Source organism: Macaca nemestrina, chromosome 20, assembly GCF_043159975.1.
Source record: "Macaca nemestrina isolate mMacNem1 chromosome 20, mMacNem.hap1, whole genome shotgun sequence".
In the NCBI taxonomy this organism is placed as follows: Eukaryota; Metazoa; Chordata; class Mammalia; order Primates; family Cercopithecidae; genus Macaca; species Macaca nemestrina.
Window position 1 is genome coordinate 43,614,791 of NC_092144.1, and position 26,102 is coordinate 43,640,892.

General features: G+C 39.6%; 1 protein-coding gene across 4 annotated transcripts in view; it reads left to right on the plus strand.

Annotated features, from left to right (window-relative positions):
- Window positions 1-26,102, plus strand: part of LOC105495572 (LSM14A mRNA processing body assembly factor) — a 60,233-nt gene that overhangs the window by 12,856 nt on the left and 21,275 nt on the right. For all 4 annotated transcript variants that reach the window (XM_011765296.3, XM_071086221.1, XM_011765295.3 and 1 more), the window contains exons 2-3: window positions 13,006-13,169; window positions 15,416-15,545. In XM_011765296.3, coding sequence (XP_011763598.1) covers window positions 13,006-13,169; window positions 15,416-15,545 — 294 coding nt within the window. The remainder of the gene's footprint in view (window positions 1-13,005; window positions 13,170-15,415; window positions 15,546-26,102) is intronic.

Below are 26,102 nucleotides of genomic sequence, written 5' to 3' on the forward strand. Positions count from 1 at the left end.
CTGCTCCATGTGAAATGTTAGATACCAGTCCGATTCTCTTTTGTATATAAAGAATGTAGTTATTGGTGGGCTTTCCCACACACTTCCCACTGGAACTCTTGGAGGGCTTTTTTCTTCCAACATTCCTGTCTTTTAAGGAATGCATGTCGATCCCAAGAATCAAGCCTTTCTTTAGCTCAGGAAAACTTGTTTTTCTTTGATATTGCTTCTCATTGTGGAACTCCTATTGACAGTCCATTTTAAACATTTATGCTCCTTGTTGTTTATTTTTGTTTTCCAGCTTTTAACCCTTTCTGCTGTAGATTCTGAGAGAGTTCCTCAAACCAGTCTTCTGATTCACTGATTTGGCATTCACTAGTTTCCCTTCTGTTTGATGCTTCTATTGAGTTGTTGTGGGTATGGTGGAGATGTGTGTTTCTTTAAAATATTTGTGTTTAAGTAGAGAATCAATGCATGTGATAAAAACATTTTCAAAAATATACTCAGTGAAAAGTACAGTTTCTTTCCATACTATTGTAGAGGTATGCAGTGCATATATAAGGATATGTATAAAAATACCAAAATTGGCTTTTTGTTTTCTATTTACTTCTCTTTTCTTTCACAGCCTGCTCTTGTTAGATTTTAATACAATTTTCTCTTTCCTGTATTGAATTGGTTTGCATGGGTACTGTGTGCTCTGATTGTCAGTCTTGATCTCCTTTCAGTCTGGCTAGTCCTCATGTGGCCCTTTTGTTTTTACCGAAATTTATAAACGGAAGTCTAGAGTGACTGCTTTTGGTAGCTGGCGTATGCCCTTTTTTTGTTTTGTTTGTTTGTTTAGTTTTGTTATCGAGACAGAGTTTTGTTCTTGTTGCCCAGGCTGGAGCGCAATGGCGCGATCTCAGCTCACTGCAACCTCCGCCTCCCAGGTTCAAGTGATTCTCCTGCTTCAGCCTCCCAAGTAGCTGGGACTACAGGTGCCCACCACCACACCCGGGTAATTTTTGTATTTTTAGTAGAGATGGGGTTTCGTCATGTTGACCAGGCTGGTCTTGAACTACTGACCTCGTGTGATCCACATGTCTCAGCCTCCCAAGGTGCTGGGATTACAGGTATGAGCCACTGCGCCTGGCTGGGGTGTATGCTCTTTTAACAGCAATGTAGGTCACTGTCCACTGTCCGACTATATATGTCCCGATCCATAGTTCCTCAGTGAGACTGACTAGTATGTGAGGAGTCCTCACTGAACGATTACTTATTAAGTGCACATTGGGGAGATACCCTGTTTTAAGGGATCATGAATTCATTCCTTTGGCTAATTGGTTAGTCAAAATAGAGCACAGGTTAATCTCCTAATTGCCATTATTTATTAATTTCTGTGTGGTGTAATGCCTTTTAAATTATTTATTTATTAACTCTGTGCTAGTTCCATAGAGGATACTCTTTTAGAGTCTAGACTTTTGGTAGCCATAGCCACCCTTTGCCATCTTCCTACCCAGGAGATACATAAATGAATGCCCATGGTTAGGGAAAGCGCACTGAAGCTATGAACTTGATAGGATTTCGAAGGAGAGTTCACATCACACCTTGAAGTGAACAGTGAATGCCCAGACCAGACACCTGAAATTTGTCCCTTTGCCTCATACTCTATATTCATTCAGTTCTTTGGATTTTACCTCCTAAATACTTTTGACTCCATCTGCTACTTCTCTGCATCTTCCCCAGCCCAGGTTTTCTTCACCTCTTAGATGGTCCACCATTGTCCCTCTTTCTATAGCATGGGCCACCCTCTGGCACAAGTGATCTTTTCAAAACACAAAATCAAGTTGCTCTCCTTTTTTTTTTTTTTTTTTTTGAGACGAAGTTTCACTTTTGTTGCCCAGGCTGGAGTGCCATGATGCAATCTTGGCTCACTGCAACCTCCGCCTCCTGGGTTCAAGTGATTCTCCTGCCTCAGCCTCCTGAGTAGCTGGGATTACAGGCGCCTGCCACCATGCCTAATTTTGTTTTTACCATGTTGGCCAGGCTGGTCTTGAACTCCTGAGCTCAGGTGATCCACCCGTCTCCGCCTCCCAAAGTGCTGGGATTACAGGCACGAGCCACCGCACCTGGCCTCCAGTTGCTTTCTGTGGCTTTCTGCTTTTAGTGGTTTTCTGTTCTTAGAAAAACTGGAATCCTTACCCCACTCTTTGGTGCTTATTCAGCTTTATTTCATAGCACACGTCCCCTTCTGCCCTTTACTTCCCTTTCCTTTTTTGTTCCATGAACACATACAGATCATCCTTCTGGCTTCACCCTACTCCTGTCCCATATTCATCACCAAATCTGAGTTCAGATATTTATGTTGCCAAAGAAGCTTTCTTTGATCTTCCCTCTATTGTTTTATCTTTTTTTATTATTTATGAGAATAATAACCACTTGTACTATACAGAATCCTTGTGAGAGTTAACTAAATTAATACATATTATAGTGTCTAGCGTATGGTAAGTACTCACCAAATGTTAAGTCAGTGTAAAATCTTATATCCTTCGTGTTTTTTCTTCTTTATATATCCTCAAGCTCTTGTTTCTGACTTGTCCTCATACCCATCCCCTTTCTCAGTCTTTACTGTCACCCTCCATGATTTAGGAAATCATTGCTTCTTGCTTTGAATCTAGCCTCCTCCAATAATTTCTCAATTGTAAAAACTACTTACAGTATTTACATGGCCACTGCTGGTGGTAGTTTTTTCCCTGAAACACAGATCTAGCTGATGTCCCTCCTAAAAAATTTTTAATGACTACATTTCTTTCTGGATAAAATCTAAATTTAACAGAGGTCTTCCCTCCCTGTCGCCCTGCTTGTCCTAATGCTTTTCAGGGGGCAGGGGGCACATGTTGTACCTCTTTCTAGAGTGCCCCTCACTTGTTGGATTCCTCTGTAATATTCACCCTAAGCACCAAGCATGTAAAAGCTTCCTTTCTGCCCCCTTAAATTTTCTGTACTTACTATTTAATAAGCTCTTCATTCAAGAGAACTACTCAGCTCCTGCCATAACTATACGCTAGACACTGTGCTTTGTGCTAAGAAACAAAACAACGGAGACAAAGTTCTTGAGGACACAGCATTTCAGCTGGGGCCTGACAGGTGAGTTAGAATTAGCCACATGGAGAGGCTATCTAGGAAGATGTTAAGGCTATCTCTTATGTACAGTTACAGAGAGATCCTTTGTCAATGTGTTTTGCTTTGTAATAAACCTTCTAAGGAGCCAGTATTGTTTTGTTATTACATCCCTATCTAAATATTCAAATTACCTTTTTGGTTTTATAAGGACAAGATGGGCTCTTAACAAGATGGCTTTGGGGTTTTTTCAGTCGAAGATGATGTAACCTCTAGAGTTAAGTGCGAAGAAGTTGATTTTGAGAATATGTTGCAGAAGGTGAGAGGAACGTCATCTGGATTATGACCTCTGGAGGTGGAGGTAATTTTTTGTCATTGGGTCACCAGTGCTTGGCATGTGATCTGTAAGGTGATTGAGAATATTGCAGACACCAGGGTAGGAGTAAAGCCTCTGTTAGGGGTGTTAAGTTCGTAGTGGGTTCAGGAAGAGATGGTGGAGGCTGAGGGACAGATGTTTTTATTTGGTGCAGTAATATTTGCTAACAGGAAGCAAGTAGTGTGGGTAAAGGTGAAGAAGGCCAGAGAAGGAGTGTAGACGTGCGGAAAGTGAGAGTTTGTGGAAGCAGGCTGTGATGTGGTTCCAAGAGCTGGACTGTCGAATCTTATTTTTGTAAAGCTCTGCTCTTAAGTAAAAAACCCAGAGTCAGCTTTCTACCATTCTTACCTTTAGGGCCTGGGAAAGAGTACTGTGTTATAGAAGAGATGGTGCTTTTTAGTATTTAAGTAATTAAACCTTGTTGTATTAAATCCATGTATAATACCTTATTCCAAGAGATCTCAGATAGTTTCAGCAAGAGTTTGTGTATGGCACCAAATGGACAAGAGCCGTACTTATGTATAAATGTCAGAAGGAGAAGAAAAATAGTAACTGTAACTTTTTTGTTTCCTGGTTTGCTACTTTTGCATGTAGACTGTTTTTTAAATATGCTGAAGTTGGGTTTGTTTTTCCCACTTTCCCATTCTGTCAATGTCAGTTGTTATTTACTCTAAGCAACCGTTCTTTCATTTTATCCTAAGTTAGTTTCTTTTATAACTTAATTCAATTCCCTTGATATTAAACACTGTTAAGTATTTTTGGAAGTAGCTTACTTAATAGCTTTTTCTACTATGTGATTTATTCAAGAAATACTCAAATGTCAGCTGTATGTAGAGCACTGTGTTAGATTCTGTGGGAGTTGCAAAGATGATCTAGATACAGATCTTTCTCCTGAAGATCTTTAAATTCTAGAAAGGTAGTCTAGACAGAATGATAGAATGCTGTGTGGTTTTCAAAGGAAGAACAGATTACTTCTGCCTGGGTGGAGTTGGGTGATGGCTAATTTTATGTGCCAACTTAACTGGGCCACAGTGCCTAGATATTTGATCAAATATTCTTGATGTTTCTGTGAAAGTATTTTTTATATGAGATTAACATTTAAATTGGTAGATTGTGAGTAGCCTCCACTTGTGGGTGGGCCTCATCCAATCAGTAGAAGGCCTTTAATAGAACAAAGACTGACCTCTGAGCAAGGAGTTCTGCCAGCCTGCTCTGCAGATTTTGGATTTACCAGGCCTCCTTAATCCCCTGGGCCAATTCCTTAAGTCTCTTTCTGTGTTTATATATGCACATCTGATTTATTCTGTTTCTCTGTAAAACCCTGACTGATACCTGGAATCTTCAAGTTGAAATTTAGGATACTCTAGATGTGAGGAGAGAGAAAAATAGAGGACAGAAAACCTGATCTGTGAACTGAGAACAATGAGCTTGGTTGGAATTTTTAAATTTGAGTATGTTGGGACCAGATCTTGCAGCTGATACTTGACTGAAGAGTTTTAACTTTACTACATCATAAATCTTATTCTAAGTTTTCATTTGAACTTGGTCTTAGTTTCTTAACTTACTTTGTAAGCGTCTTTTGAATAATTCAGTGTTTCATTTGTTGCTCTCAAATTTTGGTATTCAACAGACTTGTTTCTTTTTATTTTCAGTTAACATTAGAGCCTAATTTACAATTTTTAGTTCATGTCAAAAAAAAGTTCAGGCCGGGTGCAGTGGCTCACACCTGTAATCCCAACTCTTTGGGAGGCCAAGGCAGGCGGATCACAAGGTCAGGAGATCGAGACCATCCTGGCCAACATGGTGAAACCCAGTATCTAATTAAAAAAAAAAGAAAAAAAATATAAAATTAGCCCGGGCATGGTGATGCACACCTGTAGTCCCAGCTACTTGGGAGGCTGAGGCAGGAAAATCGCTTGAACCCAGGAAGCGGAGGTTGCAGTGAGCCGAGATCGCGCCACTGCACTCCAGCCTGGGCAACAGATCAAGACTCTGTCTCAAATAAAATAAAGTAAAATAAAAGTTCAGTCTTTGGGAATTTTTTTTTTTTTTCTTTTGAGACAGGCTTACTCTGTTGCTTGGGCTGTACTGCAGTGATGTGACCTCAACTCATTGCAACCTCCACTTCCTGGGTTCAAGCAATTCTCATGCCTCAGCCTCCCGAGTAGCTGGGATTACAGGTGTGTGCCACCACAACCGGCTAATTGTTTTTTGTTTTTTGTTTTTTTTTTAGAGACAGATTTAGCCATGTTGGCTGGGCTGGTCTCGAACTCTCAGCCTCAGGTGATCTGCCAACTTCACTCTCCCAAAGTGCTGAGACTACAGGTGCGAGCCACCATACCCGGCCTGGAAAATGTTAATAGTGTCATTTGGGGGGTACTAGCTTTACTTAAGTATGTATTTTAAGTATGTAATGTTTATCATGCTTAAAGTTAGAACATTTTTGGTGTTTTATAATGGAGGTATGGTATTGGGAAGTTTGTCACTACAACTCATTTCTCTGGCCTTGTACTATGATTGTATATACAAGTATTGTATACACTAACAACCAGTTTGACATTAGGATGATGTTGAGTTTGTCTAAATCTGGAGACTGGATTAGATGAGTGATTTTGCCAAATAATTTGACCCTGTTTTTGTTTGTTCATTTATTTGTTTGTTCGATGCATGGAATGCATTTCTATTTTAAAAAATCTTTGGTGTTATTTCGAGCTAGAAATAGAAAATTGATTCTTTTCTTGAGACTGATAAAATTATTAGCTAGGCATCATGGCCCACATCTGTAATCCAAGCACTTTGGGAGGGTGTGGTGGATGGATTGCCTGAGCCCAGGAATTGGAGACCAATCTGGGCAACATGGCGAAACCCCATCTCTACAAAAAATTTAAAAATTAGCCAGGTGTAGTGTGTGTGCCTGTAGTCCTAGCTACTCAAGAGACTGAGGTGGGAGGATAACTTGAGCCTGGGAGGTAAAAGTTTCAGTGAGCCGAGTTGGCACCACTGCACTCCAGCCTGGACTGGATGACAGAGAAGGGACTGTCTCAATAAAAGAAAAAAGAAAGAAAACATTATTAAAGCAATGTAGCAACATGATGAAGTTTAAAATGTAGAGGACAACCGCCCCTAGTTTCCCCATTCTCCCCAACTACTTTTGTCATTTTCTGTATTCTCTTGTAGGCTGTATTTGTAGGTGTGCGTGCTCATGTATGTTTGAAGTTGAAATTCACATAACATGCAATTAACCATTATAAAGTGTACAATTCAGTGGCACTTAGTGTAGTCACAGTGTTGTGCAACTACCACCTCTCCTTGGTTTCAAAACTTTTCATAATCCTACTAAAATAAAATATCCCTAGGCATTAAGTAATCCCTCCTTATTTCCCCCATACCCTGTTAACCACTAACCTGCTTTCTGTCTTCATGGCTTTTCCTATTTAGGGTATATTATGTAAAAGGAATCATACACTGTGTGACGTTTTGTATCTAGCTTCTTTTACTCAGCATAATGCTTTCACGCTTCACTCTTGATGTAACAAGTATCAGCATTGTGGGTTTTTTATGGCTGAATAATATTTCATTACATGTATTTTAAAATATATATAACATACATATAAGATATATAGAGAACGTAATTTGTCTTTTCATTTGTTGATGGGTATTTGGGTTGTTTCTACCATTTGGCTGTTATGAATAATGCTGATATAAACATTTGTATACAAGTTTCTGTGTGGACATAATATAATCTCTGGTACTTTGTTTTGGCAGCCCTAGCAAACTATATTGTGTGCTTTCTTTCCAGTGTAGTGCTTAGCACACTTGCCAGACTATAAGTTCCCTGAGGGTGAGGACATAAATATAATGCCTGCCTAATATTACTTAAATATTCTAAGCCTGCTGAATTATTATTTTCATTAATTCATGATAATCCCCCAGATATCCCAGAATCAGATCAGTATCTATTCAGCTACATTTTGACTTAATAGTAGTATTATGGCTTAATCTGAAGCCTAATGCTGTGTTAGCTTCAGAGATTAGGATGTTGAGACACCAATAGTAGTACTTATTAGAGGCATTGCAAGTGGTATTGAGTGTTTAGTGGACCTTCAAATCCAATTCAGTGACATCACATCCAAGTAAGCAAATAGATTGAGCTCCTTGAGAATAGGAACTGGTTTCCCTAGCATCTAGCATAGGACCTGGGACAGGTGGTGCCCAGTAAGTATTTGAAAGAAACGGGATGAAATGCAATGACATACAGCACCTATGTTCAGCTTAAAGCTCTAGTCACATTACCTATGGGTATTTACATTGGAATGTGTAGTTGCTGTAGAATCCCAAAATGAATAATAGAGTAAAAATGTTCTTTCTCAAAGTACTATGTGTTATGAATGAAAAAAATAATAATAATTAGAACATAATTCAGATTTTGCCAGCCAGGCAAAGGCATTTGTGCTGTAATCTGAGGTATGCCTTCCTGCACTAAGAGGAATGGGGTTTATGGGAAAACTAGGATTAGGAGCAGACCATTTGAAATCTGTGCATCTTTGTAATTTAAGCACTAATGTAAACCTAATAAAAATTACTAGTGTGCTTAAAGATAAGTTAAAATTTTTAAACAAATAATTCGGTAAATTTATAACTTTCCCTTTAAAAACAGTAAAGGTAACCAGAAGTGATGGCACTACTCATGGCTAGGTGTATTTAACTGTTGTTACCTGCAAATGCAAAAACTAAATAACATTTTAGGAAAAACTGGAAATGAACCAATGTGATTTCTGAATGTACTGACATAATTCCCTTATTTACTGATTGCATATGAGCTAATGTATGTGTTGTAGTAGAATAGTTCCGGTAGCTCTTTACCTTTTCTATGCTTGTCATGCCTCCTTCCTCTCTACTCTTAATGTTCAAGTTTTAACCTTCCAGACTTCTCATTTGTTCTGTAACAGTATCTTCTAGCCATATGTGCCCTTCTAATCTGTCTTGTGGAATTTGTTCTTCACAATACTACAAGAACTTGATTGCACTGAAAACCCCAAATCTTATTAAGCCAGCCTCCATCATTAGAGCATATTTCTCAAACTCTTGGTGTGTGCAAATCATTCTTATTCTGTGATTTCTGTTTTCATGCTTTTTCAGTTTGCTTCATTTGCCATATGATAGAGTTTTTCTTCATACCATATTTTGGAAAGTATGCTCTTGGTTTTAAATTCTACTATGGGTTATTTCCAAGACCCATAGTAGAATTTAACAAATTCTTTCAAATAAAAAATTTTAAAGCCTTCGCTTAGTGTCAACTAACCAAAAAAAAAAAAAAAATGTGTCAAGTGACTCCTACTTGACATGATGAGAGATGAAAGTGTAAGTTTAGATACTACTACTGTCTGTTCAGTTTTCCTTTTTCTCCATTCATTTTAATCTCCCAATTTTTGTTAAAATGTTGTGATATACTGTTCTTAGTTTGTTACACTTTGTAACTTTCTAGTCTTTTCCAGAACTATTTCTATTCTAGAACCATAGTAAATTGTCATGTACACATCTTTGTTTAAATTAATTTATTGTCCATTTCTTATCTTTGGATGCCACTTTTTTTGCATTCTTCATTTTGATATACCATAACATAAGTCTCTGTGGCTTGTAGTGGTCTGATGTTTTTTTTTTTTTTCCTGGAAATACAGTGAAAACTTTTAATGAAATTTAGACCTTCATGTCAAGACATTTCTATTCTGTTATAACTTTAATTTTATTTTCTCTTATTCTTTTGTCTGTCTTAGGGGCAGTAGTTAACTGTTGGATCTTCATAACTATCATCTTTTCTCTAACCTTTTTATTGCTGTACTACTTTTTCATGACATCTCGTTTACATTTTCTCAAAATTATTGTCTTCTAGTGATTTGGTTTTAACTGCATTGACTGTTGATGCATTTATTAGTTATGCTGTTTTATTTATCTTGTATAATTTTCTTTCCTTAATTCTGCATGCTACCCTTTCAGTGTTGTTTTGATCATAAGAGTCTATGCTATCTGTTTTTCTTGTGAATATCGAAGCAGTCCTTTCAGAAAATTTCTTCTATTTTCTGTGATAAATACTAATACTGAATGTATTTCATCCACCTTTTGAAGACTGTGTCCTCTCTGTCAGGGCAAACCGCTGGTAGTGGAAAAAAACAGAATAAGCAAATGAAGACCGTGTCCTCTTTGATTCTTCTCTTCTTTCCTGCCTTTTTTATTTATTTTGATATACCTTTTTCTTTCCTTCTATCATTACCTCCCTCCTTTCCCTCTTTTCTTCCCTTCTTTCCATCTTTCCTGTAAAATTTATCTTGATTCCCTGATGTTTCTACTTTTTTTTTCCTTAGTAGGTCCTTTCAGTATCTGCTGCTTGCGAAAACGTGAAATGCAGATTCTCTTTTACTTCACTCTGAGTTCACCTGGCTAAGCTCTATTAGGCCTTAGGAAGCTTAATAGAGCTTCTCTAGTTTTGTAGAAGAAGGGCCTTTGACTCTTGCCCCCTCTGCTTCAGGATGATCTCATCTGCTACTTTGGAAGCGTGAGACTTTATTCGCTGTGATGGTACTGAGGTTAGGGGTGAGATTGATTTATTTGTAATTAGTCCTTTCTCCTCCTTACCCTTCCTTTTGGATAAAGGTAAAAATATAAAATCCTCCTGCCTGCTAAAGTACTGTTTGGCCACCAGAGAAGGGGAGTTTCAGGTAGGGTGTTCCGCATTTTTTTCCTCATCACACCTGTGTCCCTGTCCCCATCTTAGCAAGTTGAAGATGCTAGTCAAAATTTCTCTCAGGGGAGGAGAGGGCAAGGGATACTTACATATGGATTCTGGGCTTGGTCTTTCAGTTTCAACTAACTCATTCTGTACCTTAATTGTACTATTTAATAAAATTTCATGGTATGAGTTTGAGAACTTTTCGTGATTTTAGGGATATTTTAACTTCCTTTTTGTTTTTTTCCTTTAGTTTTAGGGAAGGATCTTCTGCCAAACTACCTGTGCCACTATCTTTCCTGAAAGTCTCATAAGTACTAGAAAGAACTTTTAGAATAAGAGTGTAGGACATTATTTACACTGAAATAATATTCTTTTTTAATTATTTATTTATTTTAAGTCAGATTGTTGCTCTGTGACCCAGGCTGGAGTGCAGGGGCACCATCTCGGCTCAGCTCACTGCAACTTCTGCCTCTTGAGTTCTGCCAATCCTCTCACCTCAGCCTCCTGAGCAGCTAGGACTACAGGTGCACACCAACGTGCCCAGCTAATTATTTTTTGTATTTTTTGGTAGAGACAGGGTTTCACCATTTTGTTGAGGCTGGTGTCAAACTCCTGACCTCAAGTGATCTGCCCACCTCGGCCTCCCAAAGTGCTGGAATTACAGGCATGAGCCACTGCATCCAGCCTGACATTCATCCTTAATCTAGCGCTGCATCAGTTCTGCAACAACAACAAAAAAAGCATATGCATTAAAAATGTTAAGGGGGCCAGGTGCGGTGGATCACTTGAGGTCAAGGGTTCTAGACCAGTCTGACCAACATAGTGAAACCCCATCTCCGCTAAAAAAAAAAAATACAAAAATTAGCTGGGTGTGGTGGCACACGCCTATAATCCCAGCTATTCGGGAGGCTAAGGCAGGAGAGTTGCTTGAACCCAAGAGGCAGAGGTTACAGTGAGCCGAGATCGCGCCACTGCACTCCAGCCTGGGCAATAGAGTGAGACTCCATCTCAAAAAATAAAAATAAAAAAGGACCGGGCGCGGTGGCTCACGCCTGTAATCCCAGCACTTTGGGAGGCCGAGATGGGCGGATCACGAGGTCAGGAGATCGAGACCGTCCTGGCTAACAAACGGTGAAACCCCGTCTCTACTAAAAATACATTTAAAAAAATGAGCCGGGCGTGGTGGCGGGCGCCTGTAGTCCCAGCTACACAGGAGGCTGAGGCAGGAGAATGGTGTGAACCCGGGAAGTGGAGCTTGCAGTGAGTGGAGGTCGTGCCACTGCACTCCAGCCTGGGTGACAAAGCAAGACTCTGTCTCAAAAAAAAAAAAAAAATGTTAAGGGGTTTATTACTTCCTTTAGGATACTCTTTAAATGAATAGTATATGATGTTTCATATTCTCTATTTGGAACTTCTCTATGGATGCAGACATTTTCAGAAATCTCCCAGGACAATGAACCTGAAACTTTTGTATTTATAAGAAACTTGGGATTTGGTTATTTTATTTATTTATTTTGAAATAGGGTCTTGTTCTGTCACCTAGGCTGGAGTGCAGGAGCACAGCCATGGTTCAGTGCAGCCTCAATCTCCCAGACTCAAGAGATCCCCTCATACCTCAGCCTCCTTATAGCTGGGACTACAGGCGTACACTACCACACCTGGCTAATTTTTTTAATTTTTTTTTTTATTTTTTGTAGAGACAGGACATCACTATGTTGCTAGGGCTGGTCTTGAACTCCTGGGCTCAAGCAGTCCTCCCACCTTGACCTCCCAGAGTGCTGGGATTATAGGCGTGAGCCACTGTGCCTAGCCAGAAATTGGCTTAAAATGCAGATTTTTGGACCCTGTCCCCAGCAAAAAGATTCAGTAGAAATCTTTATTTGTAGCCAGCTTACTGTGTTGCAGGTGGTCCCTGGTTTAACTTTGAGTAATGCTATCTTCATTGTTAAAATAATCAGATTTAATTATATGGTAGATATTTTAGGTAACTAGGGTATTTCAGGCTGTCCCATGGGCCTGAATAGCTGGCAGCTACTCGGCTTGGCTTCTAGAGGACTTACTGCTCAGCAAGGTAAATATTAATACCTTCATTGCTCTCTGTGTCCCAAAGATCAGTACCCAAACTTTGAGATTTTGTAGACTGGAAAAATCTTTGTCTCCCCATCCCTCCCCAAGAAAGACATAGGTTGCTAATTTTTATTTTGCTGAATGAGAACATTAAAAATAAATTAACAGTGAGCCAGGCACAATGGCACAGGCCTGTAATCCCAGCACTTTGAGAGACTGAAGCAGGAAGATCTCTTGAGGCCAGGAGTTCAAGACCAGCCTGTGCAAAATAGCAAAACCTCATCTCTACTAAAAAATAAAAAAAAATTAGCTGGGCTTAGTGACACATACCTGTGGTCCTAGCTACACGGGATGTTGAGATGGAAGGATTGCCTGAGCCCAGGAAACGGAGGCTGCAGGAAGCCGTGACCACACCACTGCACTCCAGCCTGGGATACAGAGACCCAGGCTCATCAATAAATAAATAAATAAAGGACATTTTAACACCTCACTACAACCACTAAAGATACAAATAAATAAAAATATAAGAGGAGCACAACCTCGTAATACTGATAGTCTTTTATATTGCGTATATTTAACTTCAGGCAAAACCCACTCTATTTTCCTCTTTTAAAAAAATTATTTAGCTATAGATTAATGAATACTTTCTCAGACATTTCAGAACTACTGCTTAGTACTTGAAATACAACACTTAGAATCTGGGGTACTACCTGAATGTAATGAGTAGTCACACATCTCATATCCTTTGTTTTCTTGCCAGTTCGATCCTTTGGTACAGAAGACAGACCGACAGATCGTCCAATACCACCTCGAGATGAAGTCTTTGAATACATTATATTCCGTGGGAGTGACATTAAAGACCTTACTGTTTGTGAGCCACCAAAACCACAGTGTTCTTTGCCTCAAGACCCAGCTATCGTTCAGGTAACTGATGGTAAATTTGTCTTGGAGTACAGGTAAACTCCACACAGGGATAGCCTTGGCTTTTTTCTCTCCAGTTGAATGTTCATGTAGCTTATCATTTTCAAGTTACCTGGATACCTGAAATTACTGGATAATGTTCTCATCTAGGTTTTTCTCTAATCATAAATTAGAACTAAGATAAGAAACAGCTGAAGAATTTGTTATGAAATATTTTCTAATGTCAACAACAATTGCGGTAGCTAACCTTGAAGGCTACGCTGTGGAAGTGGTGTACATATAAGACACCCTCTGAGGTTGGTGCCATAATTATTCTCACTTTTAACAAGTGAGGAAATTCAGGTAGAGTCACTATTTGAACAGATCCAGGCAGCCTGCTTTAGAATCTAGAATCCGTGCTACCATGCTATTGAGATAGGGTTTATATTGCAAACCAGGGCAATAACAGGTACTCTTAGGTAAGATTATTAGGCTTAATGGGGAACAAAAAGCGAAATCACATTGTTCTGCTTATGTTACGATATGCAGTGTTGGGGGGGTTTTTTTCTTCCTTTTTTTTTTTGAAACAGTCATTGGAGTACAGTGGCGCGAACTCGGCTTACTGCAACCTCCGCCTCCCTGGTTCAAGCGATTCTTCTGCCTCAGCCTCCTGAGTAGCTGGGACTACAGGCACACACCACCACGCCCGGCTAATTCTTGTATTTTTAGTAGAGATGAGGTTTCACCATGTTGGCCAGCCTGGTCTCAAACTCCTGACCTCAGGTGATCCGCCCACCTCAGCCTCCCAAAGTGCTGGGATTACAGGCATGAGCCACTGTGCCTGGCCCACAATGTTATATAATAAGAAAACACAAACATAAATGCATTTTAACATATTTAGGTCAACTCTTAAATCTCCCAATTTAAACTTTTTAATCATCTACCCCTACCCTTGTTAAGTCTTATTTTGGTGAAAGGAAACCTGAAAGAATCGGAGAAAATGTAAATCTCTTTATTTTATTTATTTACTTTTTTTTTGAGATAGAGTTTTGCTCTGTTGCCCAGGTTGCAGTGCAGTGGCGCGATCTCGGCTCACTGCAAGCTCTGCCTCCCGGGTTCATGCCATTCTCCTGCTTCAGCCTCCCAAGTAGCTGGGACTACAGGCGCCCGCCACCACGCCCGGCTAATTTTTTATATTTTTAATAGAGATGGGGTTTCACTGTGTTAGCCAGGATGGTCTCGATCTCCTGACCTCGTGATCCACCCCCCTCAGCCTCCCAAAGTGCTGGGATTACAGGCGTGAGCCACCGTGCCTGGCCGAAAATGTAAATCTCTTTAAATGGAGAAGGAAGAGACACTTTCTTAATAGAGATAGCTCCCTACACCAAACACTGGTGTTACCTTACTGTCTCTTTTATATGGCTTTCGATAATTCTCCAGGAAACCAGTTATTTGAGTAATCAGTTTTATAGAAGGAGAAAAACTAAGAGGGTGCATATGAAAATGGTGTTGAGTAACTTCTTCCAGTCATCACAAACTTCTGCTTGATCTTCTTATTCATTCATTCCGTAGTATTTACAGAGTGTCTGGCATGTGCTTAACACTAGTAGTGAACACAAAGAAAAGGTCCTGCCATCAGTGAATGTATGTCCTGGTAGCCTTTAATACACTTCATGTTTATATTATGAAACAGTTTATAATAAGATAATATATGAAGTACATGTATTAGTATATGTTATATATTTTATATGCTTTAGGTTTAAGTTAAAGTTTTTATAAAATGTTCCTCCACTTAATATAACTATAAGTAAACATGTAAATGGTTTTATGTGGGATATGTTTGTTTCTGCATCTCTTTCATGTGAATATAATAGTAGGCCTCAAATGATTGAAAATAAGAGTGAAATCACATGTGAGATTTATATCAGCATCAGACTAAAACCCATTACTAAGTGTGATTTTTCTCATATTTTTCTTTAAGCAAAGTTACTGTACTTAAGTAACTTTCTTTCCTCAATCTATAAAACTCTTAAATGGGGAGTTTAGTGTAGAAAAAGTATTCGTAAGTTACATTGAGTATAATTGGCACATTATAGACAAATATTGAAATCAGAAGGTCGTTTGGCTATTTTAATGTTAAGTGCATGTTGTAATTCGTTTTATATTTAGTAGTTTTAATAGTTTTCTTAAAAGTGTAAAAATCTGGAAATTTTTTTCATTATATACATGTTGCTTAGAGCTTGGAAAGATAACTCATGATTTTCCTTCAGTCCTCACTAGGCTCATCGACTTCTTCATTCCAGTCCATGGGTTCTTACGGGCCTTTCGGCAGGATGCCCACATACAGTCAGTTCAGTCCAAGTTCCTTAGTTGGGCAGCAGTTTGGTGCTGTTGGTGTTGGTATGTTTTCTTTTTCTTTTATTTTTTTGTTTGTTTTTGTATTCTTCCTTTCTTTGAGTTTATAGAAACTCAACACAAACTTTTAGAAATGTTGTTTGATGTTTCCTTTTGTAACTTTGTTTTATGGCATTCAGAACATATTTTGATGATATCTTAAAGCCTTTATTTAATATTCTTAATGATATTAGTGGGTTTTTAAAAGTCAGTTTTCACGAGGTAACATTTTTTTTACACCTGGGTATATCCAGTATCTACCAAATCTTATTGGTAATTGGATTTTTTTTTTTTTTTTTTTTTTTAAGACAAAGTCTCACTCTGTCACTCAGGCTGAAGTCCAGTGGCACTATCTTGGCTCACTATAACCTCCGCCTCCTGGGTTTAAGCAATTCTCGTGCCTTAGCCTCACAAATAGCTGGGATTACAGTATGTATCACCACACCTAGCTAATTTTTGTATTTTCAGTAGAGGTGGGGTTTCACCATGTTGACCAGGCTGGTCTTGAACTCCTGACCTCAGGTGAGCCCCTGTGCCTGGCCTGGATTTTAATTAATCAATTTTTTTTTTTCTTTTTTTTTTTTTTGAGGCAGAGTCTCACTCTGTTGCCCAGGCTGGAGTACAGTGGCATGATCTCCACTAACTGCAACCTCCATCTCCCAGGTTTAAGCAGTGCTCCTGCCTCAGCCTCCTGAGTAGCTGGGATTACCGGTGTGCACCACCACTCCCGGCTAATTTTTTTGTATTTTTAGTAGAGATGGGGTTTCACCATGTTGGCCAAGCTGGTCTCGAACTCCTGACCTCAAGTGATCCACCCACTTCAGCCTCCCAAAGTGCTGGGATTACAGGCATGTGCCACCAAGCCTGGCCTAAAACGTTTATTTTAAACATGCATAAGACATGCACACATAAAGATACGCATAGCATGATTGAGGGCTTGGTGTTTTGTTTCTGTAACACTGGGTTTGAAACAAAACTAATGAGAATGTATAGCAGGGCTGAGCAAATGACAGGCTTACTTACGGCTGGAGGGTCAAGGGCTATTGAGTGCAAAAGCTGGATGTAATCAGATTAGCTCAGTGTTGTTTTGTTTTTATAGCTGTACATTTTAGTGTTTAAGTACACCTTTATTCCCACGGTAAAGAACAGCTTTAAAAAAAAAAAAAGCAACTTTAAATCTCAAGCTTTTGCCCCTAATCTTTTAAAATTTCTTTGAAATAATTATCAGTTTACTGTTTCACTGCACCACAAATTTAGTTTCAGGTGTATCTTGACACTCATTAATATGCTAACAAGTTTTATTAATATTATTAAATTCCTTCCAATGAATATACTTTTTATACAGGTGTGACTTAAGCATTTAAATGTTTTACTTATTCACAAAATAAAAAAGAACGGCAAAAAAAGCAAACTAAAACTGAATGAGCTGGGCGCGGTGGCTCACGCCTGTAATGCCAGCACTTTGGGAGACTAAGGCGGATAGATCACCTGAAGTAGGGATTTCGAGACCAGCCTGGCCAACATGGAGAAACCGCACCTCTACTAAAAATACAGAATTAGCTGGACATGGTGGTGCATGCCTGTAATCCCAGCTACTCGGGAGGCTGAGGTAGGAGAATCGCTTGAAACCCAGGAGGCAGAGGTTGCAATGAGCTGAGATCGTGCCATTGCACTCCAGTCTGGGCCACAACAGCGAAACTCCGTCTAAAAAAAAATAGATAAAACTGAATGAATATGAACAGAGAAACCACAGATGCTATTACATATTAAATTGATAATCACACAGAAGAAAAAATAATTCAGATGACTTTTACGCACTTAGTAGAATATATTCTAACAACAAATAGAACTATTTAGAAAACTTGACTTTGATTTGTATTATTGGTGTTTTTGGTTTTTGGGTTTTTTTTTGTTTGTTTTCTTTTTTTTGGAGATAATGTCTGGCTGACACCCAGGCTGGAGTGTAGTGGCACGATCCCAACTCACTACAACCTCTGCCTCCCAGGCCCAAGCCATCCTCCCACCTCAACCTCCCAAGTATCTGAGATTATAGGCGTGCACCACCACTCCCAGCTAGATTTCTTTTTTTTTTTTTTGTATTTTTTGTAGAGACAGGGTTTTCCCCTGTTGTCCAGGCTGGTCTCAAACTTCTGACATCGAGTGATCTGCCCACCTTGGGCTCCAAAAGTGCTGGGATTACAGGTGTGAGCCACTGCACCCAGCCAGGTGTTAATTCTTAAACTGTTTTGTATGTATTATAGAATAGGGCAAATGAATAAAATACTTATATTGGAAAATAGTGTTTTTACCATGGAGAAGGGAGATATAAATATGGAATGGGAAAGGTGAGAAAGAACCCTGTGATGCTGAATGTAAATAGATGGTATGAGTATGGACCCATTTTTTAAAAACTGGTGAGTTCCTAGCTCTGTTCATAGAAAGGACCTAGAAACAATGGAAACCCAGTAGCAAAGAACACATGTAGACTCAGTTTCTAAATACCACTCCCCACTAAAAGGAACCAGGGCCCATTGAAAAACAAAGGAAAAGATCTACTTTTTTCACATAAAGATGTCTGCTAATAAGTAGAAGGAGTGGTAAATAAAATTGATAAAGAAAATTGCCATTTTCTAATCTCAGTATAATAGTTAGCAAGGATTATCATTACATGTTGAAGTCATTGGGTGAAAGGTGTTAGGACAGGATATTAAGATCTTAAAGTATCATCCCACAGTTTACAAAGGGGGAAAAATGTACCCTTGTAACACAGACATCTGGTGGTTACCAACTTCGTCAAGTGCTCAAGTTTAGCATTGCCATAAACAATTATGTGTCTCCTGTTGCGATTATTGGGGTGGGGGGCAAAACATAGTATCACTTTTGTGGGGTTCTTGCTGAATATGCAGAATCTAATTTTGAAGAAATGGGCATATATATCCAGAAGGTGGGTTGTTTTGCAAGACAGTTTTCCACACTCTTCAAAAGATTCAATATTACAAAGAATGGAGAGAGGCAGCAGAACTGTTTTAGGCTGGCAAAGACTGAAGAGACATAACATCCAAATGTAATATGGAATCGAATCCTGGGCTTTTAAAAAGTTGGCGTGTTTGTTTCCTGCAGGGGAGAAAAAGAAAACTTAAAGAAAAAGTTGGTGTGAAGAACATTTTAGGGACTGCTAAGGAACTTTTGAGTATGGACTAATTGTTGGATGTTGTTATTACTGTTCATTTTCTGGTTAATCATATGGGAGAGTGTTTTTGTTTGGGGGAGGTGGTTTTGAAGTATTTAAAAGTAAAGAACCACATTGATTTTAGCCTCTCTAAACAAAAGAAAAATGTGCATATTAAGGTATAAAGATGGAGAAGCAGAGTGGGTTTGGTTAGATGTTAGCAGTTGATGAATCTAGGTGAGGAATATATTGATATTCTCTGTACTCCTTCAATTTTAACATAGGTTTGACATTTTTCAGAATTAAAAATTAATTCCTTTTAGACTTATTTTAGGAGAAATAGTGTAACTTTGGTCCATAAATTTCCAAATCCAGTAGTAAGATCAATGTTATTCATGTTAAATCAAGATATACTGTGTGTTAACTATAACTTAGAATCCTTTCTTGGGGATTCAAATAAGGAATGATTGCAAATTGTATTATCCTTTTTGAGGCTTCTTTGACTAAATTAAATAGTTAACTGACTTTGAGATCATCATTGTACTTCTTATGTTACCATGAAGTTTATGTAACTAATTATGTTCAAAAATTTGAGCAGGATCAAGCACATAGTATCTATATAGTAACTACTGCTTCTGCCATTCTTCAAGGTTTACTCTCTAGTCAGAGTATTTTGTGGTTGTGAAATGCTTTTTTTTTTTTTTTTTTTGAGACGGAGTCTCGCTCTGTCGCCCAGGCTGGAGTGCAGTGGCCGGATCTCAGCTCACTGCAAGCTCCGCCTCCTGGGTTTATGTCATTCTCCTGCCTCAGCCTCCCGAGTAGCTGGGACTACAGGCACCCACCACCTCAACCGGCTAGTTTTTTGTATTTTTTTAGTAGAGACGGGGTTTCACCGGGTTAGCCAGGATAGTCTCGATCTCCTGACCTCATGATCCGCCCGTCTCAGCCTCCCAAAGTGCTGGGATTACAGGCTTGAGCCACCGCGCCCGGCTGTGAAATGCTTTTTATAAATATTTTGATCTAATTTTAATATTATTGTGGGTTGTTGTTTTATTATTTGGATGTCACAAAAGTAGAAGATTTTACTGGTGTTTTCCATGTCAGTAGAATAATTTGTGCAGGGTCAGATTATTTTTGATTAATTGATTTCCATATTGGTTAGGATAATTTGTGAAGTGGCTAATTAGAAAACTAAGTGTTACAAGTTACCAAATCAGGAAGAGGAAAGCTGTGGCATTGGTCAAGGTGACAGATGTTTTTCAGAAAAGGAATTAACTCAAATTTAGCTTGGTTTTTGAGACGACGTCTTGCTCTGTCTCCCAGGCTAGAGTGCAGTGGTGTGATCTCGGCTCACTGCAACCTCCTCCTCCCAGATTCAAGCGACTCTCCTGCCTCAGCCTCCTGAGTAGCTGGGATTACAGGCATGCACCACCACACCTGGCTAATTTTTGTATTTTCAGTAGAGACAGGGTTTCACCTCATTGGTCAGGCTGGTCTCAAAATCCTGACCTCGTGATCCGCCCACCTCAGCCTCCCAAAGTACCAGGATTACAGGTGTGAGCCACCGTGCCCAGCCAAATTTAGCTTTTGTTGGCACAAAGTAAACCAGATTTTAAGCTAGGCCTCTTTTCTTTTTTTTTTTTTTTTTTTTGAGACGGAGTCTCGCTCTGTCGCCCAGACTGGAGTGCAGTGGCGCGATCTCGGCTCACTGCAAGCTCCGCCTCCCGGGTTCACGCCATTCTCCTGCCTCAGCCTCCGGAGTAGCTGGGACTACAGGCGCCCGCCACCACGCCCGGCTAATTTCTTTTTGTATTTTTAGTAGAGACGGGGTTTCACCGTGTTAGCCAGGATAGTCTCGATCTCCTGACCTCGTGATCCGCCCATCTCGGCCTCCCAAAGTGCTGGGATTACAGGCTTGAGCCACCGCGCCCGGCCGGCCTCTTTTCATTTTTGGTTCCTAGTATTCTGATTTTAAAAGGAAATTTAAATGAATCTGGATCACACTATTGCTATTTGATGAGAAAATTTTATATGTTTACATTTTCGTGTTATTACTATTGCTTTTTATTTTTATTTATTTTTTGAGACAGGGTCTCGTTCTGTCACCTAGGCTGGAGTTCAGTGGCACAACCATGGCTCACTGCAGCCTAGACCTCCTGGGCTCAAGCAGTCCTCCCACCTCAACCTCCCTGGTAGCTGGGACTACAGGCATGTGCCATCATACCTGGCTAATTTTTGTATTTTTTGTAAAGACAGCATTTCAGCATGTTATCCAGGCTGATCTTGAACTCCTGGGCTCAGTCTGCCTGCCTCCGCCTCCCAAAGTGTTGGGAACCACCATGCCCACCCTTATTATTGCTTTTTAATAAGTTTTTTTGTTTGGTTTTTTTTTTTTCATTTGTTTGGTTGGTTGGTTTGGTTTTTGTTTTGTTTTGTTTTTGAGACTCTGTCTCCCGGGCTGGAGTACAAAGACCTTAGCACTTTGGGAGGCCATGGCGGGAGGATTGCTTGAGCTCAGGAGTTGGAGACCAGCCTGGGGGCAACATGGCTAAACCCTATCTCTACCAAAAAAAAAAAAAAAAAAATTAGGCAAGCATAGTGGCACGCTCCTGTAATCCCTGCTCCTCCAGAGGCTGAGGTGGGAGGATTGCTTGAGCCTGAGAGGTAGAGGTTGCAGTGAGCCAAGAGCGCACCACTGCACTCCAGCTTGGGAAATAGAGCCAGACTGTGTCTCAAAAAAAAAATAAAAAATCACCTTGTTTATAGTGGAAAACATACAAATTAAATCTACACTAAGACACGATTTCTCACTATCAGTTTGACAAAAACTCAAAAGCTTCATTATATACATACTCTTTTGGCAAGTCTATGAAGAATATATACTCTCATACATTGAGAAGAATAATATACCAGGTAGAAATAAAGCACCTTTCTTAAAGCTGATGCAAAAATAATTCTTATGTATAAGAGATTAGATCATTACTGGCCTTAATTTCTGAACTCTCGGAAAAATTAAACATCTCACAATAAATGAAGCATCAAAACAGTATTTCCCTATGTTACCACTGCACAGTGGCAAGAGCTTGCTGCTGCAGTTAGAAAAAGGATTAATAGAAACAGTGAAAGGTATAGATTGACCAACTATCTAAAGTAATTCTATAGCAAGGATTAAAATGAAGAAACATGTAGCAATTAGATATTTTTTCTGTTATATTTACTCCAATTGATAAGGTCAGCTGGTTGTTCTCAAATAATTGAGATTGTTGACTAGCATGTCGTGGCATGCTGTTTAAGTCTCATAATCTTATGTGCCAGATGGAGGAATATTGGCTGAATAGACCATCAGTAGGTACATTTTAGTTGATGAAATAGCCAAACCATATTGGAGGATGGTTCTCTTAGGGCTCCAGTGTTTGTATAGACTAATTTTTAATCACCGAGTGATGAAGCTTGAAGAGATGCTTATGAACTTTACAGTTAGCATAAAGTCAGGAGGTGTTTCAACCATTAGGGATGTTAAACTAAGGATTGTTAAAGATCAGACCAGGCACAGTGGCTCACGCCTGTAATCCCAACACGTTGGGAGGCTGAGACGGGTGAATCATTTGAGGTCAGGAGTTCAAGAGCAGCCTGGCCAACACGGTGAAAGCCTGTCTCTACTGAAAATACAAAAAAATGAGCTGGGCATGGTGGCGTGCACCTGTAATCCCAGCTACTCAGGAGGCTGAGGCCGGAGAATCCCTGGAACCCAGGTAGCAAAGGTTGCAGTGAGTCAAGATCATGCCACTGCACTCCAGCTTGAGCAACAGAGTGAGACCCTGCCTCAAAAAAAGAAAAAAAAAGATTGTTAAAGATGTACTTTGGTAAAACGTTGAAGGGATTAAACATTTCAATTAAAAGGCAGAGAGTGTCAGACTGAATTTAAAAAAAAGAGACAAGGCCCAACTATATTATGTTTATAAGAAATGCACTGAAAGTGAAAGAATAGAAAAGGTATACCATGCAAACACCAATAACAAGAAAACATACATTAATATCAGACAAAGGAGCTTAAAGATCAGGATTACCTCCGGAAATAAAGCAGGGGCGGGGGTTGGTTCTTCATAAAGGTAAGGATCAATTCATCAGGAAGCTACAACAGTCCTAAATGTGTAACTTTATAATACAGTGTACCCAACAATTGCAGAATATTGTTTTGATCTATATTGCTCAACAGTATAGATCAAATACTGGATCATAAAATAAGTCACACTAAATTCCAAAAGGAATAAAATCATACATGGTATATTCTTAAATCACAAAATAAACTTGAAATTAATAAAGGTAACTTGAAAAATCCTCAGATAATTTGATATCAAGTAAACTTGTTAATCACTAATAGATCAAAGGAGAATTTAAAGGGAGATTAGAGAATATTTTTAATCTAGGCCAGGTGTGATAGCATACACCTGTAATCCCAGCACTTTGGGTGGCCAAGGTGGGAGAATCACTTGAGGCCAGGAGTTCAAGACCAGCCTGGGGAACATAGGGAGACCTTGTCACTACAAAAAAAAAATTTTTCATTAGCTGGGTATGGTTGTACATACCTGTAGTCACAGCACTCAGGAGACTGAGGTGGGAGACTTGCTTGAGCCCAGGAATTCAAGACTGCAGTGAGCTGTGATGCTGCAGTGAGCTGTGATTCTGCCACTGCACTCCAGAAAAGGCGACAGAGCTAGACCTTGTCTCTTAAAAAAAAAGATATACTTTTAAAATAATGTATTTTTAATTTAATAACCAGAAAGTTTGTAGGTGTAGCTAAAACTGTGTTTAGGAAAACTTTCATAGCACAGTGGCTCATGCCCATGATCCCAGCACTTTGGGAGGCTGAGGTGGGCGGGTCACTTGAGGTCAGGAGTTCGAGACCAGCCTGGCCAATGTGGTAAAAACCCGTCTCTACTAAAAATACAAAAATTACTCAGGCACGTTGGCATGCACCTGTAGTCCCAGCTTCTTGGGAGGCAGAGGCAGGAGAATTGGTTGAGCTGGGGAGGAAGAGGTTGCAGTGGGCCGAGATGGCGTCACTGCACTCCAGCCTGGGTGACAGAGCAAGACTGTCTCAAATAAAAAGAAAAAGAAAATAAGAATTTTAAAAGTCAGTGCTCTAAGCTACCAGTTTAAGAAGCTAGGAAATGGCCAGGTGTGGTGTCTCCCACCTGTAATCCCAGCACTTTGGGAAGTCAAGGCGGGCAGATTACCTAAGGTCAGGAGTTCGAGACCAGCCTGACCAACATTGTGAAACCTCATCTCTACAAAAATACAAAAATTAGCCAGGTATGATGGCAGGTGCCTGTAATCCCAGCTACTCAGGAGGCTGAGGCGGGAGAATCGCTTGAACCTGGAGGTGGAGGTTGCAGTGAGCCGAGATCGCACTGTTGAACTCCAGCCTAGATGACAGAGCAAGACTCTGTCTCACAAAAAAAAAAAAAAAAACAAAGGAAAAATGGTTAGCTGGGCATGGTGGTGAATGCCTGTAGTCCCAACTACTTGGGAGACTGAGGTGGGAGGATTCCTTGAGCCCAGCAGTTCAAGGCTGCAGTGAACTGTGATCATGCCATTGCATTCTAGCCTGGGTGACAGAGTGACATCATGTCTCTAAAAACAGTTGGTGAGGACGTCAGGGGACAGCTAGGAAAAAAGTGAAAGAAGATTATTCCAAAAGTAGTAGAGGGGGAAGAAAATAAAAAGATAAGAGCAGAAATCAGTGAAATAGAAATAGATTATATATCAGCAAAGACGAGTTTCTTTGGGGTGGGTTTATTTATTTATTTATTTATTTATTTTATAAGATTGATAAGCCCCTAACAAAACTGATTAAGGGAAGAAAGAAGAACCAAGCAAGTTGCCAATACCAGGAATGAAAGACTAGACATCAGTGTAGACCTTAAAAGAATAATATGGGAATATATGAATTGCTTTGTGTCAACAAATGTGATAGTTTAAATGAAGTGGACAAATTTCTTGAAAAATAATAACACAAGAGGAAATAAAATCTCAGTTATCTCTGTATCTTTTAATGAAATTGCAACAGTAATTTCAAATCACCCAGAAAGAAAATTCTAGACTGTTTACTGTTACTTTCTACCAAACATTTAGGGAAGAAATAATTTTTACTAATCTTACACAAACTCAGACAGCTATGCACCATGATACATGCCTGTAGTCCTGGTAACTCGGGAGGCTGAGGCGGGAGGATCTCTTGAGCCCAGGAGTTCAAGGCTGCAGTGAGCCATGATCGTGCCACTGCACTCCAGCCAAGGCAACAGAGCAAAAACCCTGTCTCTTAAAAAGGAAAAAAAGGCTGGGTACGGTAGCTCACACCTGTATTCCTAGCACTTTAGGAGGCCAAGGTGGGCGGATCACGAGGTCAGGAGATGGAGACCCGCCCGGCCAACATGGAGAAACCCCGTCTCTACTAAAAATACAAAAAAAAAAAAAAATGAGTTGGACATGGTGGCGTGCACCTGTAATCCCAGCTACTTGGGAGGCTGAGGCAGGAGAATCGCTTGAGCCAAGGAGCCGGAGGTTACAGTGAGCCAAGATCACACCACTGCACTCCAGCCTGGCGACAGAGCAAGACTCCATCTCAAAAAGAGAAAAAGAAAGTTCAGAGAATAGAAGAAGAGGAAATATTTGCTGACCCTATAACCAAAGCCAAATAACTGAAATACCAACTATGACTAGATTGTTACAAGACAATTATAGAGCACTGTCTCCCATGAACATAAATGTAAGAATGTTCATTAGAAGTAGAAACCAGCACTTCAGAAGAAGGATTGTATATAATGACAAAGATTTATCTCAGGACTGGGAAGCTGCAACATTTGAAAATACGTTGTAACTTACCACATTAACAGACCAGGAATAAAGAATAGAGAATCCAGAAATAGACCCACTCAAATACTTACAACAGAGTAACAAGACAGTTCAATGGAGAGAAAAGACATTGTTATAATAAGGGGTGTTGCAGCAGCTGGTTATCTGTGGAAAAAATAAAACTTGACACCTGGCTTAAACTATAAATTAAAAATAATTTGAAATAGATTATAGACATAAATTGGTAGTAGAATTGGAGTAGAGGGAGGGGTATGTGTCATGATCAGGAACTCACGTAAGAGATTTGCTCTAACCATTGAATGCGTAATCCAGAGGACAAGCAATGGGAGGCCAAGCCAGGTGAGGAAACACAGAGCAGCATGGAGATGGAAACATACATCTCAAAGTGGCTGATGTCTTGGTCATCGCCTAAGAATACTAGAAATAACTGGATGGGTTCTACTCCCTACAGAATTCTTGAAAGCACCAGTCCCTACATTTCTGGGATATTATGGGTAGTTGTGTTAGGCTTCTCCTGA